The sequence below is a fragment of the Polypterus senegalus genome, chromosome 4 (assembly GCF_016835505.1).
Source record: "Polypterus senegalus isolate Bchr_013 chromosome 4, ASM1683550v1, whole genome shotgun sequence".
Classification (NCBI taxonomy): Eukaryota; Metazoa; Chordata; class Cladistia; order Polypteriformes; family Polypteridae; genus Polypterus; species Polypterus senegalus.
In genome coordinates, this window is record NC_053157.1 from 107,707,668 (window position 1) to 107,719,788 (window position 12,121).

The 12,121-nt window shown below is 34.7% G+C and overlaps 1 protein-coding gene across 1 annotated transcript in view; it reads left to right on the plus strand.

Annotated features, from left to right (window-relative positions):
- Positions 1 to 9,253: 9,253 nt before the first annotated feature.
- The window catches only part of LOC120528737 (kelch-like protein 10), a 38,364-nt gene continuing 35,496 nt past the window's right edge, over positions 9,254 to 12,121 (plus strand). The window contains exon 1 of the mRNA XM_039752886.1: positions 9,254 to 9,688. Within this exon, the coding sequence (XP_039608820.1) occupies positions 9,269 to 9,688 (420 nt within the window). The 5' untranslated portion in view covers positions 9,254 to 9,268. The remainder of the gene's footprint in view (positions 9,689 to 12,121) is intronic.

The window sequence follows — 12,121 nt, forward strand, 5'->3', positions numbered from 1 at the left end:
CTGCAGGTATATTAAACGCTATTGACGTTTTACCGGGGTGCTCTGTGATTGAGAGCGGACAGTAAACTTTGTTAAAATGATATCGGAAAATACCAGTCGTCAGTTGTGTTTTCAGTCGTTTTCGCGTGTTTACTGTTCTGTTACCAAAAAAGTCTTCAACGGGGCTCATCAACAAAGAGACGTAGATAGTAAGATTTAGTAAAATATCAGTAATAATAATACATTGCTCGACACCCAGTAACACTTTACAAAGACATTTAAAAGACAGCTCGTTAAAATAAATGTAGCAATCCATTGTCATGCTATAAGTGACAGCTTGCTCTTAAACATTTACACAGGAGGTTTTTCCTGGGAATAAAAAAGGGGGAAAAATCCACGGGAAAGGTTTTGTTGTTGAACTCAAATTTCACCTCCGCCATGTGAGTCATTAAAACTATTGGGATGAAATATAGTTCTATATAAATAAATACATTTCCTATCACACCCACCCTTTCAACCCTGTACATTGGAGAGGAATCTCATTTTCACAGCAGGTGCAATTATCCTATAAAACGCATAGGAGTTCTGTGCACCGTTTTTCATTGGAGATTAAAACTCATCAAATGTATTTATAAAACTTTTAGCAGCCTGTGGCATTCCTCTTCTGCAGTGGTCCATTATAAAATGAACACCAGGCAGTTAAATTTGTGCACAGTTTTTTTAATAAGCCTATCAGACAGTCTTTTATAGCACTTTCATATCGAGTGTGTCTCTTAATCCCTTCTAGTAGAGGAGACACTTATTTCCACAGCTTGGTCTATGTTGTAGAAATGTGTGCCCCCTGTCTTCTGCTTGTAAATTAATACTTTAGTTACAAAACTGTCCACAGTTTATTTAAAGAGATTGAAGAAAGTCTTCTATATCATTTTTTTGTCTACTATGTCTACTATTTCAAGTATGTCTATGAAAATCGCTGTGAGTAGCCAGAAAAATGCTATATAAAAATGTAAGATATTATTATTATTATTATTTAGGTTTTTTTTTTTAAATCCAAATAAACCTGATAGGACTTCCAAGATATGTGCCACTCTAGGGTACCAACAATGTCAAATTGATTAGGAAATTTTGTGATCAGTTTGTTTAAAGTATATTAAGCAAAAAATAACTTTTCATCCTCTTGTCATTTCTAATTTGGCATTTCAGGATACAGTAAAAACTGCAAATATACATTTAAATTGTAACCGCTGACAATTATTTACTCGTGTGCTTGTGATTTCCATAAAACAGCTTCAATATGTGTACAAAGTATAGGTAATAAAACACACAAATTCTGACATTAGTATGACTGTTGAAGAAAAAAACATGTATTAGAAAGTATTCTAGATAGATAGATAGATACTTTATTAATCCCAAGGGGAAATTCACATGGAGTTTTCATAAATTAATCATTATATACCTTTTGAGGTTTCTTGATATATTTTGTAATCAGGTTTTTAAATTTTTTTGGGGGATTTTTACTGCCACTTCACAGATGAACAATCCCCAACATGGTCACTGTCAGAATAAGTCTTTCAACTTTTTTCCTGTATCCATTTATACATTTTCCGGGTTTCACTACCCATCTGAAAGAGTTGGCATCAGGTTGGGTGGCACTTTTAAATTGTAGTAGTATGAGCGAGCGTCAGTATGGCAAGCACTAGACTGGCATTTCTGTCCGTTTAATTTTTTTTCTTCTGGCCCAAGCCTGTAAATCTCTTTTGTAAATGGGTGGCTTGTATAGAGGACAGATACTAACAATTTTCAAGGCTATATTAAAACAATACTAAAATTTATTTGTGTATGTGTGTTGTAGTGCCCCATGTTGTAAGTGTTAGATCCATTGAAGAAGTCAACTTAAACAAAGAAAATGTACATTTTGCAGGTTTGTTTAAAGTGTTTTACATTATAACCATATTATTAATCGCTGCGTGAATATAATTTTTTCAAGGGGATGACCTTTACTATTGTCAAAAAAGACAAGCAGGGCAACAGGATGAATATGAAAGTTATTTGTTAAGTTTAGGAGACAAAGGATACTTGTAAGGAAGTTCATGCCAGTGTATTCGGTGTACATTCTGGAATTTATAAAACTGCTGATATTATTTCACAAAGATGTTACTGGCCTGGTTTTATGCTGACATTAAAATAGCTACGTTTTCTGATAATTATAATCATTATTTTAATTAAAAGACTATAATTGTCATTCAATAAAATGTTTTAATATCTCAGTTGCTGTTTGTCGGACTCTTTAATTGACTTGTCCTACAAATGTGTATCAGTGGATATTTGGTACTTCATTTGACAAATAATATTAATTTTTCTAAGTCTCAAATATTTCAGAAAGATAGATAGATAGATAGAATTGGTCCTCTAAGGGAAAATGTGCTTCTTTTTTTAACAGAGGCTGAATGAATAAATAAATTAATATTAATATAATGAAAAAAACAGCCAATTCAATAACAATTGTCTAATGTTCATTCTGCAAGCAACAGTTGGGGCTCACAACTCTGACGCAAACGCTGAGCTGTAGAAGTGAGTGTCCCTTTGAGTGAAGAGGACAATGGGACACAGTAGACTTGAAAGTGATGTAGAAGACTTTCAACAATCTTTTACCATGGATTTCAGATAATATTAGTTATCCAGGGTTCATTTTGAAAGCAGCAGACAGTGTGCACACAAGCCCATGGATCTGCTCTAGCCAAGGAAATTAGTGTTCCCTGTAGGGGATAGGATGCAGACACATAATGGAGAAGATTATATAGAAAACTATATCTACAACCTTTTAAAATCAATTTTACATATTTTTACCTCTCCGGTGTTCATTTTGTAATCAGCAGTCAGAGGGCACACATTTTACGGCTCTACAGCAGCCATGGAAAACGAGCGTCCCGACCAGTGGATGAGACAGGCGTTTTCATTCCAATAGTTTTAATGACTCACATGGCGGAGGTGAAATTTGAGTTCAACAACAAAACGTTTCCCGTGGATTTTTTCCCCCTTTTTTATTCCCAGGAAAAACCTCCTGTGTAAATGTTTAAGAGCAAGCTGTCACTTATAGCATGACAATGGATTGCTACATTTATTTTAACGAGCTGTCTTTTAAATGTCTTTGTAAAGTGTTACTGGGTGTCGAGCAATGTATTATTATTACTGATATTTTACTAAACCTTACTATCTACGTTTCTTTGTTGATGAGCCCCGTTGAAGAATTTTTTGGTAACAGAACAGTAAACACGCCAAAACGACTGAAAACACAACTGACGACTGGTATTTTTAGATGTCATTTTAACAAAGTTTACTGTCCGCCCTCAATCACAAAGCACCCCAGTAAAACGGCAATAGCGTTTAATACACCTGCAGCCTTAGAACGCAGACATCAGGACATCGCTGCGCGTGCACGTTTACTAACAGATATGACAGCATTTTGCACGTTTGCAAACAAATTAAAAACTTATTTGAAGAAATATGACACAAAATACGTCTACGACGCAGATTCTATACCATTTTGTATGATTTTTATATCATTATTTTAATAATATACATACACTATATGTGGACTATAAAGCAATACATGTATAATTTCGTGCATTTTAACCAGTTGACATCTCTAAACTTGTTAAAAATTTGTTTATAATCAACTTATATGAACCTTTACTTCAATAATATAAACGTTATGTTTGTATTGCTAGTGCACCTTGCTGTGTAATTATTTCAATGAACTCGTGGTATTGTCAAGCACATAGTGTCTCTATTCATACCCCACTACGCAGCGGCTGAATTTGATCACGCATTCACACGTATAGTAAATAATAATAATAATAATAATACTATTATTATTATTGTTATTAATTCCTTACCTTTTTATAGCGCCTTTCTTACTACTCAAAGCAATTTGTAAAAATAAATAAATAAAATAACAGAAAGGAAGCCAAACCGCCCCCAACACAAACCAGTGATCATTTAACTGCGAGTCAGCAATCTTACTCTTACCACCACCTCTTCCTGTTAGATAGGCGCATTATAATTTTGAGCACTACTTTTGTTTTTTTATACTGTCATAAACAAATTATATCAAAAAGGTTTTTTAAAAAGCCAATTTGAAGCAAAGAGGGTAAGTAATAACTATTTTCTTTTGTAGGTCAATCAAAAATACTTAAATTAAGCCTAAAAAAAGATCGTCCTGTCAAAATAAGAGACTCTTTCACCTTGTTGACGTAAATCATCTTTAAATTAAATGCTGCCAATAAGGAATAATAGAAATCACCGCGCTGCTTTCTAACTTTGACGAACTAAAGTTTTATTGGGTGATAAAAATGATCGTCCGTGACAGATACACTTAATCAGTAGTGTGTGCGACCCACGATTTGTGAGTTTGAGTGTTTGTGTTGTGTACGCGCGTGTGTGTGTGGTTTTCTCAGTTTTACAATAAAAACAGACATCAGTTATTTGTAAAGCAGGAATATTCTGATCATTCTGGTCCCTGATCACTGATAAACATTCAGAAGAAACAACGCTATTCCAGTGTTTTCCTCCATAACATCCTTTCAGCAAACAGGACTAAGTTCCTTGCTGAACCAGATCGCCCTTTAATGAAATGCTGCCCATGTGGAATAACAGAAATCACCGGGCGGCTTTCGGTCAATGATAAACTAGCGTCTGTTGAGGTGAAAAAATGGGAGGTACTGCGGTTGCTATTAATGCTTCCTAGTAACTCAGCTTTTGAGAAGCATCTGTTTTATGGGGTGAAGAAATAATCGTCCTTAACAGATACGCTTAATCAGTAGTGCGTGCGACCCACGATTTGTGAGTTTGAGTGTGTGTGTGAGTGTGTACTGCTTGTGTGTGGTTGTGTTAGTTTTACTATAAAAACAGTTAAACATCAGTTATTTGTGAAGCGGGAATATTCTGGTCATTTTGATCCCTGATCAACATTTAAAGAAACAGAGCAACTCCAGTGTTTTCCTCCATAACATCCTTTCAGCAAACTAAGTATTTCAGTATCTAAACTAATGTATATATCTGACTGGATGTATTCAAACCGATGTATATATCTCAACCAATGTATACTGTATATTCAAACCAATGTATCTGAACCGATATATATCTGAACTAATGTACAGTATATATTTACAAACCAATCTTTTTTTCCTGAATGGCTCCTCATGTAATTTATAATAATAATAATTATATATATATATATATATATATATATATATATATATATATATATATATATATATATATATATATATATATATATATATAGTGATGTTCACAAAACGATGTGACACAGAAACACTACACACTGAAAGCATAAGGCAAAAATGTTGCCAATAATATACTATGAAATTGTTAATTACTGTGAAAGGAATAATATTACTAGATTCAAATTTACAGCTTTTTCTTGCAACTGAAATACAGCTTTGTTTTCTTACAGTATCATTATATATTATACTTGTAATAGCATTTACACCAGTTTTTTGAAATTTTCTTTATTCACAGTAGTTACAGGGCAACATGAGTTTCCAACAGAATGCCATAAATACGAAAAATTAAAACTAATTAAAAACATATCAATTTGCTGCTGCACACTGTAAAGTATACTGTAGAATTTACAGATAATGGCAAAAATGTTAATAATAAACTGTAGAACTGTTCTTAATTACAGCAAAAAGAATTGCAATATTGGATTTAAATGTATAACTTGTTTATGTAATTAAAACACAGCTCCTTTTTTCCTGTAACTGATGTTTTTTAACAGTTATTGTACTTTTCATTCAGTTTACATTCATTTTAAAATCTTCTTGATTTATTGTTCCATATTTACCTGGCAATTCAAGTTGCCAATAAAATGCTGCAAATAACCTAAGAAATCAGTGTATTTTTGTAAAATATTTTTACATTTAAATATCTGCACACTATGACATACAATATTATAATTCCCCTGAGCTCTTTTCTTCAACACCTGCAAATCAGTTCCATAAAACTAACCTTTGAACGCCATAACAAACATATTGTTAACTTTCAATGAATTCAAGTGTCCAAGATGCCTGTTCCTAGTACACTCCACTGAATCCCAGTCACAAAGTTTGGATCTGGAGGAACAACTTCATGATTTTTGATGTAAAGCATCCATTGAGTTGTTGTGAGACCTTCATCTAAAAAATACACATTTTGTGAATTTCATATAAACATGTGATCTCTGGCTTTCCACATAAAATATTCGCAGGACAAACTAAACAAAAATACAAAATTAAACAAGAAACAGAACTAACATAAAATAATATCTGATAAACAACAAAAACTTAAAATGAGAGCTAACTTAAGTCAGACATCAGACCCTGCCTTAAACTAAACAGCTTGTACTAAAAGGCCTGGAGCCAACAGAAGGTGAGAAACAGCATCCTTACCCATCTTCTTAATCTACCTTTTCTGTTTTCTCCCACTTTGAATAAACACTACTGCTAGAAGACATCATCAGATATGATCAGCAAAGACAGAAGACCATGAACACGATGTCAGAATACTTTCCCCAAGCACTTAATATTACAATATTGTTATACTCTACAGTAGAGCTATAAAGCACAATGCCTGTTGTTTGTTCTTTATGAACATTTTTTTTTGTCAAGCCATGGACCTAAAATTTGGCACATAGATGCTATTCACCATACAGGATATCAGGTTTTGATATACACCTGTTGGCATTTTCTCCCAAGAAGAGGAGAAAGCAGTTGGATTATATCAAGAGGCCAGATATACTACATTGTAATCTATCAACTAAGAAATAGTGGTAGTGTAATGGGTTAATACAATTATCTTTCAACCAAGAAATTAGGGTTTGATTCCTGCCCATCCCATTTAATGTTTTCATTAATTGAGTAGTTTCCCTAACCATTTTTGTCGTGGTTCTAAGCCTCCCCAGATGGGGCCTTATTGCCTCTAAAGCTGCGTATTCCAATTAAGAGTTTTTTTTTTTGCACATGAAGAGAAAACCATGAATATTGGAATGAAAGATGCAAAATGGAATAAGGTTTAATGTTTTTTTTTTTTTATGTTTGGTAATAAATAATCAGAAATTAGTAATTGTAATTCCACCTTTCCAATCTCTTCCCTGAACAACATTGGCTTACTCTGCTGGTAATAATGTAATAAATCATTGATATCACATTAAGGACTTCAGACCAGTATTTAAGATTTCTTTCAGCAACAGTTTTATCTCAGTGTCACTTCATTTCAGCCCTTATATACTGTCATACATATTTTCCAACGCTTAACAAAACTGACTAGCATGTGCAAGTAAGAAATTCACTGCACTCTACACACTAGATAATATTGACCCCGTAAACAGTTGATATATCTTTTTGCATAATAAAAATGCTTCAGTTGAGGAGCATTGTGGTTGATTTTAATCTGTATTAAAAGCTGGTTGGCCATTTCAACATACTACTGCTTCATATGGGTAGTCTAAAAAGTCCATATCGTCTTCCTGAAATGCACCAAACTATATATTTCTTTAGAAAAAGTACATTATCTTAAATATCTGTGAGTCAAAAAAAAAGCAATGATATTTTATTTTGATTAAAACAAATAAACACTATTATTTATATTAATTTACTGCAACACCCCTGCTAAAAATAGAATATGCCAAAAAACTCTAGAAAACCTTTCTGCGCCCTTAAGATTGTTCCATTCCTGATGTTACATTGAGGTAAGCATGTTGTGTTTTCTTTCACAGAATTCAGAAATTTATACTGTTTTTTTGTCATAAAGAAGCCATAATTTTGAATGAATGTTTGCTTTAAAATGGGTAAGATGGTTAAGTTAAAAATGAATGAATACATGGCTGAATAATTGTTTACTGTATCATGTTTCTACCGTATGTGCATTTTGCATTACATACGTGGGGAAATTGAGCAAACCACTAAGAAAATATTTCAGACAAAGCATGTAATATGATCCAGGTTGTGCATTACTTCGTAAGCTGTGTCTGTGGGGTTTTCTATGTATACTCTGGTTTTCTTTCCATTTCCCACAGACATGCATGATAGATTGGTGGTAAACTGGCTGAGTGTAAGTGTTGGTATGCACATGTGCTCTGGGATAGACTAGTGCCTTGGCTGGTATGATTCCTTTTACACCAATGCCAAGGTGGACTTTAGCAAAATCTGATAATGTATGGATGAATTAAATTAATATTTAAGCAGCAGCATAATATTTATATATAAGGAAGAAGCAGAAAGTCAGGCATGTTTTCAGTGTCATATATATGAAATAAAATTCTGGCTCCCTGTAAATCTGCAAGAGATAAGGAGTATTGACAGATGAATGGCAAAAAAAAAATTGTACAAAAATGTTTCATAGAAAGAATAGGCACACTTAAAAAGGTACACAGTCAGATCTTCAAATTTTAAATGTCTGAACTTGTACAAAAGGAAAAGCACAGCAGTCTTTCTGGCTCTGTATTAGTAATAGTTTATTTAAAAAAATTTAAAAAGAAATGGATCATTTATATTATTTAATTAAAGTAATGTATTGACATTGAATGCCTCACAGATTTGTCAAATATACAGTTTCTCCCTCACTCTGACATGATCAGACTGATGGTGGCGTCACAGCAGAAACAAAATCTAGCATCTGGGCTGACTGTGAAGCTGCTCTGGTGCTGGACAACTTCCCAGTTTTGACTCTTGACATTGTCTGAAAAACTCTTTGCTCCATGTGGGATTTGCAGTTTCCTGCAAACAGTGTCACAGAACTAATAATATGGAGAGTAATATCCATTCAGTGGACTACAATGTGCTGAATGAGCTGAGGCTGGAAGGGAGATTCCTCGATGTTATCATCAACGTTAATGGAGTGGAGTTCCCAGCTCATAAAAATGTCCTCTGTTGCTGTAGCCCCTATTTCAGGTGAGCAAAAACATTTTGTGTGTTATTGGAGAGAGTGTGTTTTCAGGTGGCAAAGTACATGCATCATAGAGAAAAGAAAAGCTCAAATCATTTAAACGTTTTATACATTTGGATCAAGAAAATGTTACTTATCGAATAATTCTGATATTAGATGGGAAGTAATTTACTTCATCTACCAAGCATTCTAGAAGATGTCGATTTTAACCTGACATCACCAGGACTTTGTCATATTGATTGCATTCTCATATTGAAATAACACTTTTTTTTGCAGAACCCTATTCTCAAAGAGATGGAACAACAAGGAGAAGAAAGTATATAATATTTCAGGAATTTCCCCTGACATGATGGAGATGATCATTACATTTGCATATACTCAAAGAGTACCTGTTACATTTGAAAATGTGGAGCAGCTGCTTGCTGCAGCTGACCAGCTTAACATCCTGGGGACGATAAACTTCTGCAGTAACTTCCTTGACTCTCAGCTCTCTGTGAAGAACTGTATTGGCATCTGTAAGCTTGCCTATTGCTACTCTTGTCTTGAGCTGCATTTCAAAGCATTCAGATTCATTGTGCATAACTTTGAGGAACTGGTCAGGGTGTCAGAGGAATTTCTGCAGCTGAGCTGCTTTGAACTGTGTAGAATCATTGAAAGGGATGAACTCAATGTTAGAAATGAGAGCCATGTGTTCAATGCTGTTATGAAGTGGATGTATCACAAGTTTGCAGAACGTAAAAAGTTCCTTGCTGACCTTCTTCCAAAGGTATGGGTTTTAATTAATTTTGTTATATTCATCATAATGACAGTTCCATGAATATATGCACTTGAAAAACTAGTACTTTTCTTAGCCACCATAGAGGTCTGCTTCCTATGGGATGTGGAAGGAAAACCAGGTTAAAGATCACACAAACATAGAAAGAAGATGCTAAACCTGCATACAGTAGTTCTCAGGCAGGGATCTAAGCCCAGAGCTCTGAAGGTGTGGTGCAATAATACTAACCATCATGCCATCCAGAAACACAAGAATGTTGTATTTTTCAAATGACTGTGATTGCAGTTAATCCTTGTGTTATCACAAGTTATTCCATAAATTTTACAACACTAGAAACATTCCTTTAAAGTTTGGTGTTTTTCAAGTTAAAGTTTTTTCTCTCTTAGTCATTGTATATATTGATTTGCCAGTTAAAATTGAGTTCTAAAGTAAAGTGTTCTTTATATATTTTAAAAATAACTTGTCTGCACATCGTTTACAGTGGGTATGAAGGGTACACGGTTGAATGAAAAAGCCTTAAATGTTCCAAATATGTCAATTTTGAAGGTTTAAATTTAAGAAAATATACCTTCCATGTTTATTAAGAACTCCTTGTGATAATGAAAGGTAATTAGAAATAATTATTTTATCACAGACTCCTGGAACTGTTATTCTTGAGGTAAGAATACATTTTCTGTCTGTTTGTCTGCTTACAGCTTCCATTGTGGCTGAAGGTGCGACAACCCCAACAAGCCCTCAGCACCAAGTTCTATTCTACTCATAATCCTACTTTTGCGTCTGCAATTTTATTTTTTCAACAGCTGTTTTTTCCTAAGCACTGCTTGCTTTTCACCCATGGCTCTAAGCCTAGGGATCTGCACTGGCAATCGGAAGGTTGCCGGTTTGAATCCCATAAAATGCCAAAAGGGACTCTGTTCTGTTGGGCCCTTGAGCAAGGCCCTTAACCTGCAATTGCTGAGCGCTTTGAGTAGTGAGAAAAAAAGCACTATATAAATGCAAAGAATTCTGTCATTATTTTACATAGCCTACACAGCGAGATTTACACCAAGTAACAGCATAGTTCACATATAAATATTTATGAATTTCATTGTACTTGTACAAATAACAATAGATGCATTGAATTTTTCATAAAAGCTTTTGATATTTGAAAGAGCCAAGCCAGTGCCTCAGGTGGATACACATACTGTATGTGCTAGTACCTTATGTTTTGAGCTCTGCAATTCAACAATATTCATTCCAAGAACAGTGTGGGCATGTCTGCCTTGTAGTTTCAAGTGGTGCGATACCCTTGCATTTGATTGAAGAGCAGGGGGAGGGTGGGATACACCTTGGGAGTTTACAGTGGTGTGATATACAAAAAAGTCGATCGTAGAACTGGGTGGAATGGGAGGATGTTGGGTATACATGATGCGATCTAGCCCACTTAAAGCCCTTAGCCAAGCCACCAGCATATTGCAGTTTCCTTGATGTATTCAGCACATGCACAAAAAAAATGAAAGACAAAATTTGCACCAGAAAAGATTGAAATGCCACACACCTATGACTGACCTTTGATATAATAATAAAATAACTTAGAATAGCATGTTTGAGTGACTAAAATCACTAACTAAATACATGGGGAGAACATGTAAAACTCGTGAAGACCCTATCACTGTGAGGCAGAAATGACAGTTCTGCACTACTTTGAAAAGCAAGCATAAAAGCGAGCACAAGCAGAACAGAGGCAGGCAAGTGGGTGAACACAAACACAGCACTAAGGGAGAACTTCAACCCTAATGTGTAGCTGCCAGTACAGAGCAGGGAGGAACAATCAGCATATGGGTAGCCTCTGACCGTGAGTGAGCAAAGTGACGTAGAGCAAGGTGGCATGCATGAGCAGGCAAATGGATGAAGCATCTAAGGATTGGATGTTGTAGTGTGGTGGAAGTGGCTACTGAAGAATCCAGAAACTCTTTTTTAGGGCCACCTTATCAGCAGTCAACATAAAGTGGATAGTTTCATTTCTCTGTCATTACAATATTCTCTCTGACTGAAACACACTGTGCATTATCAGTCCAAGAGAAGCAGGGAATATCTTTCTGAAATAATGAAATAAGGTTCCTTATAGTGAAAAAAATATATTCTATTGTGATTTTTTCAGTTATTATTGCCAAGTTGTATACAAAACAAATACAGCAATTCACATTTGGGCATCAACGATAAATGATGTCAATAAAGGTGCTTGATTATTTTCAGAAATGAATCCACACCCCTGGGGCTGAAAGATGCTGCAGAGTAAACCAAGTGGTGGAGTAAAGTATCCTTTTAAAATGTTCTGCTTTGAACTTTTTTTTTTTACCTTCTTAAAATGACATGGATACACTGTTTTGCAATGTGCATGTAATCTTGAGATATGGATCAATACTCAATAACATTTCTGGCTTG